Below are 5,012 nucleotides of genomic sequence, written 5' to 3'. Positions count from 1 at the left end.
TTTCTCTTCTTCTTTCTCCGAGCCAGTGATAAAATTAGTAGTGTGCGTGAAGTTTTATTGTCATGCCGGCAGGCGCACGACGTTATCTTTTTACCAACCGTACAACAGCCTCGTTGCTAATGCACTTTCGAATCTTTCTAGGAATTCAATCTACTGCTACATGTACTGATCCACACAAGTACACAAACTTATGCGCGTGTGTATTTGCTTGTATTCATTTTTCGCACCTTTTTTTCTCAAAAGATGTTGAGACTTTTTTTATTTCTTTGAAACGTTACGCAAATTAACGCGTCAAACTTTTTAGAATTTTCTCGCACGTTCAAATGCATAAAAACGCGCCACTAACGAATACGCACATTTACATATTCCAAAGACTTTTTAAAAGTTGAAAATATACTGCAATAAAGTGACAGAAACAAACACCATCCGTATTTCAGTTTATTTCTTTTTTTTTAATGTAATAAATAAGATGCGCTTACTGTTTACTATTATTGATACATGGTAACAATATGATGTATAATCGATCAATTGATCTTAATTTTTTCTTCGTTAATTAGTCTTGATAGGTAATTAACGCGCCTTAATTGCTATTGACGTTTCACACTTAATCGACCTTCTTCTTGAGTGCATCGAGTCGTTCGAGAAGAGGAGGGTGGCTATGGTGCCAGTTGGAGTAAAGTTTATCGTAAAGTGGATAGCCCAAGTTATCTTTGTGCAGTTTGATGAGGGCCTGCTTCAGTGGCTCAGCATGTCCCAAACCCAAAGCATAGCGATCAGCTTCGAATTCAAATTTTCGCGAATTGATAGTCATAGCCCATGACAGAAGCTGTAAAAAACGACAGGTTTGAGCAATAAATTTTCATTAAGGTAAAGATATGCAAATCGTGACCTTAAGTGGTATTGGCGTTGAAAATAAATGTATAATCAATCATCGATTTTGAAAATAACACCGAAGGACTAGGTCAACTTAACTTATGACAGACGTAAAATCAAAAAAAAAATTAAACAAAAAAATTGACAATGATGCGGGTACGCTCATCGAAAATAATAATACAGTCTCTCAATAAAAAATTGAAACACGCTTAAAGTATTCATCGATCACATCATCTTGAGAACGACCGGATACGGAATTCAGCTCGAGACCTGTTCCTGCTTTTTTTCACTTTGCTCAACGCGCACGACTCCCACTAGATATAATAAGCATGAATATGATTATAATGGGCAACTTTTCTTAACAGCCGCCCACACTCAGACACGAGCTAATGCACATTCTCTTTTTTCGCGAGCTTTCTTTAATAGTTAATGAGATGAATGTCAATAAACAAAACTAGCGCGTGACCCTCGGACCCCCCCCCNCCCCCCCCCCCCCCCCTCCCCCTCCTTCCTCCCACTTCATCGCTCTCACGTATAACTAAAAATATTGTAAAAAATTCAACGAGTTTTATTTGCTTTTCTTCAAGCTATATCTTACCTTATTCACAGGTGCGAGAATGTTGTTCAATACGATTAGCAGTCCGATGAATACCGGCTTACTATCGGTGAAACCGAGGCCTTCATACATTGGCGAGTAATGCAATAGTTGCGCGAACAATACGAAATTCACAAGGAAAATCACCTGAAATGAAATTAATTTTCTCATTTTATAATGTTATAAGTCACGGAGATAATTTGATTTTTCGACTGACTGAAAACGAAAAAAATACTCAACAAGAGTATCGATGCGTAATTTTTTTCGCATAGCACCGTATGACGTAATTTTTTTCTTTCTTTCTTACTTTCTTTCTTGTCAGTTGAGCACAAGGAAAAAAGAAATCTTACCTGTCCATAGAGGAAGCCCTTGAGTGCATGACTGTGGTGCCAGTGCCCGAGTTCGTGAGCGAGCACAGCAATAATTTCATCCGTTTCGCAGCCCGGAATCTCCTTTTCTTCCACTTCTCTATTTGAAAAAAAAAAAAAAAAATCCTTACAAATCATCATTTAGACGACAAACAAAAGTCATCATTGCTTAAAATAAAAGTCGAGCGGGGATTAATAATCGCGTTCTCAGTTGTAACGACCAATCGGCGGTCTATTATTAATACGGTCAACGAGTCTCGTCAAGCTCAAGTGAACATCGCACGCGTTTTGCATACGCGCACTTCAATGCGCACTAGGAGCTCTCGTATTACTCGTAATATTACATCACAGTTACTGTATGGATCTCTTGCATTACGTAAAAGTTACTGTACACACCTATGGACAAAACCAAAAAAGAAGTATTTTTCGCGCGTCTCCTTCGATTTTTTTTTCAACCCAAATGCATTTTCATGTCATTTAAAATTCGATTCTCAGATGTTTATAAATTGAAGGGAGACAGAAAATAAAAATTAAAATGAATTAAAATACAAAAATGCATATCGAGAGAGCTCACGGACGCAATGCTACCTTGGAAAAAAAATATACGTCAGCATCACTGAATTTTATCGAATCTGTCGCTAAAAAAAGTACTAATCGTATATTCATTCTGAACTCTTTCAAACTTACTCTTTGCCGCTAGCCCTGGCCTTCTCACGTTCTTCGTCAGCCTTCTTTTTTTGATATTCGTATACGAGAGTATCGAACAGTACGATCCTCTTGTACTTGTAGAAACCATAAAGGTACGCGTTACTGTGAGACGATCTTCGCGATCCCTCGACTACGTATAATTTGTACAGAGGAAAGCCAAGACTAGATGCTAGAGCTTCGATTCGCACTTTCAAGTCTCCTTCTGGCAACGCAGTGTATTTGTCAAATAGAGGTGCAATAAATTCTGGATATATCACCATAAGAACGAGACTCATAACCACGGTGAAAATCCACAAATAAAGGATGAAATAGTCACCGCCGTTTTTGATGATCCAAACAATACCGCATATCAGTGGTACAATCAATACCTAAAAATCGATAACTTTTCGTTAACCAAACTATCAATACTTTGAATGATAATTTAGTAGATTACGTATTAGGAGGGGCGAAAATCGGAAAGCCTCAGAGCACATGTAATTATCGTCCGAAGCAAGGCCGAGCCGGACCAACTTGCGCTCTGAGGCTTTATTTTTTTGCTACAAAGGTGCGTATAGTATTTTTCAAGAATTCCCCAGCAAAAATTTACTTTTTCATTTTGGCTGCAGGTCCGGAAAAGTTTAATTTTGACAGGGGTAGCATGAATATTAATTGATAACTTACGTATGACACAATAAGCTTAGTGAGTTGGTCTTTAATGAAGAATCCAGCAGTTTGTTTATTAAATTTGTGTTTCTCTTCGATAACAAAGGTTTCATAAATGGAAATAGGCAGATCGCACAAAATCGTAAAAATGATCATTTTAACGGTTTGACAACCAGCAGTCACATAAATCTCGTTGTTAGGATCCAACCCGCAAGATTCGGTTAGTTTTCTTCCATATTCCCACGATAGCAATGGTCCCCAAAAAACAAGGAAGGCCTAAATAAAAAAAAGAGTCAAAAAGTGCTATAGACATTACGATAAAATGGATAAATTTTAATGACTCACCGTGTTCAAAGTTATTGAGTAGATTCCGGCAATGATACTGAAAGTACTCTTGTCCAAAGAATAAGTCCTCGATTTGTCGTAAGTTTCTTTTGGTAATACGCCGTCCAAGACTTTTGGTGGCTCGACTAGACTTTGAACCAATTTTCGCTGTAATGGAAATAATATTTTTTAACAGTTATAGGAAGAGATTTCCACTTGACAAAAGCTAAAAGCAATTGCTGTAACGCGTTTTTACGAAAAAAAACATGGTGTGAACGGATAATAATCTGAACAAATGTTTTACTTGACACAAGTCGTCGAAAGAAAGATAACGATTTGAATCGCAAATATTTCTCATCGCGTATCAAGTATATGAAAGTGCGAAACAATCATAATGCGCGCGTCTAGAAGGGTTCAAACATAACCTCAGAAAATCTTCAAGCGTTAAAATTTATGATAGTTTAATTGTTTGAAATTAAAAATTATCAGTTTTAAAAAAATTATAATATCTACATGCGCAAAGGCAAAGGAATATTATAGTTAACGTAGAAGACCTCTATAGTGTTTATAGAAAAGTAATAAGAATGATACAATGCTTTTCCTTGTTTGGAAAAACTTTACAAAATGCGAAGAACAAAAAATCTTACCTGACGGAAAGTTAGATAGAGTTCCCATAAGAAAATAACTAAGGAAATGGTCACAATGCCAGAAACGATATGTTCCCGGACATACTCGTCAACCGGCGACACAATCTCTCCAGCCGGTAATTCGTTTTTACTCGCCATAATGCTACACAATATAAAAATTTTAATCACTGGCGCACATGCTGTCTCTTACGCGGGATAAAGTTTATCACGACTTTATTGCCTTATTTTCTGATGTGAAGAAAATTTTCTTATTTTAATCTCGAATTACAGTCTCAAATTGTACTTGAAACGCTGGCGATATAACTAACAAGTGCAGATGTTGTCGTATAGACGGCTGCTACGAGAAGTCAGTCATTTTGCGACGCTAGCAGATTGCTTGTTTTGCCGTTGTGCCAGCGGCGCGCCACTTCGAACTCACACTTCACAGTCAACAGTCACGAGTCACCGCGAGCGCAAGCAACGAATCCTTGTGTTGGCTGCAGTGTTTTATTACAAATATTTGAAAACTTTTTACTAATGGCATGATTATTTTTTCAACTAAATTCTTTATTGAATATTTCTATAAATATCTAATAATATATATACTGACAAAGAAAATGATTCAACAGTTGTGGGACCAATCCTTACAGACTGCTATAGCATCTGAATGCATTTGAATCATTTTGTCAATAAATAAGGTAACTGTATACTAATACCCAGGCAGCTAAGAAGTGATGTTCTAGTATCCTGCCATTTTCTTGTAAAATTATTGAAAAAATTAATTACTAAATTACTGAAAACGTAGCAATTAATTACGTTATTTATTTTGATAATGAAAATTCATCGATTGTGTTTGAAGCTGTCTAAGTTCGTAAG

At 36.7% G+C, this 5,012-nt stretch overlaps 1 protein-coding gene across 1 annotated transcript; it reads right to left on the bottom strand.

Moving 5' to 3' along the window:
• Window positions 1-420: 420 nt before the first annotated feature.
• LOC106658729 (CAAX prenyl protease 1 homolog) lies at window positions 421-4,561 on the bottom strand. The gene is made up of 7 exons (XM_014380816.2): window positions 4,158-4,561; window positions 3,532-3,678; window positions 3,205-3,462; window positions 2,524-2,912; window positions 1,819-1,936; window positions 1,472-1,615; window positions 421-826 (listed from the first exon to the last, which is right to left on the bottom strand). The coding sequence occupies exons 1-7, from the start codon at window positions 4,293-4,295 to the stop codon at window positions 605-607; spliced, it is 1,416 nt and encodes a 471-aa protein (XP_014236302.1). The 5' UTR covers window positions 4,296-4,561; the 3' UTR covers window positions 421-604.
• Window positions 4,562-5,012: the final 451 nt, after the last annotated feature.

The sequence above is a fragment of the Trichogramma pretiosum genome, unplaced genomic scaffold (genome assembly GCF_000599845.2).
Source record: "Trichogramma pretiosum strain Unisexual culture from Peru unplaced genomic scaffold, Tpre_2.0 scaffold5, whole genome shotgun sequence".
NCBI lineage: Eukaryota > Metazoa > Arthropoda > Insecta > Hymenoptera > Trichogrammatidae > Trichogramma > Trichogramma pretiosum.
The sequence above is the reverse complement of the archived record's forward strand: the minus strand, read 5'-3'. Positions and strand labels throughout refer to the sequence as shown.

Excerpts from the sequence above, each read along its gene's own strand:
- LOC106658729 (XM_014380816.2), bottom strand. The coding sequence starts at position 4,295 with ATGGCGAGTAAAAACGAATTACCGGCTGGAGAGATTGTGTCGCCGGTT. Across the intron at positions 1,937-2,523 it reads GCCAGGGCTAGCGGCAAAGA|AGAAGTGGAAGAAAAGGAGA; the intron begins GTAAGTTTGAAA and ends TTTTTCAAATAG. Across the intron at positions 1,616-1,818 it reads AGGGCTTCCTCTATGGACAG|GTGATTTTCCTTGTGAATTT; the intron begins GTAAGATTTCTT and ends ATTTCATTTCAG.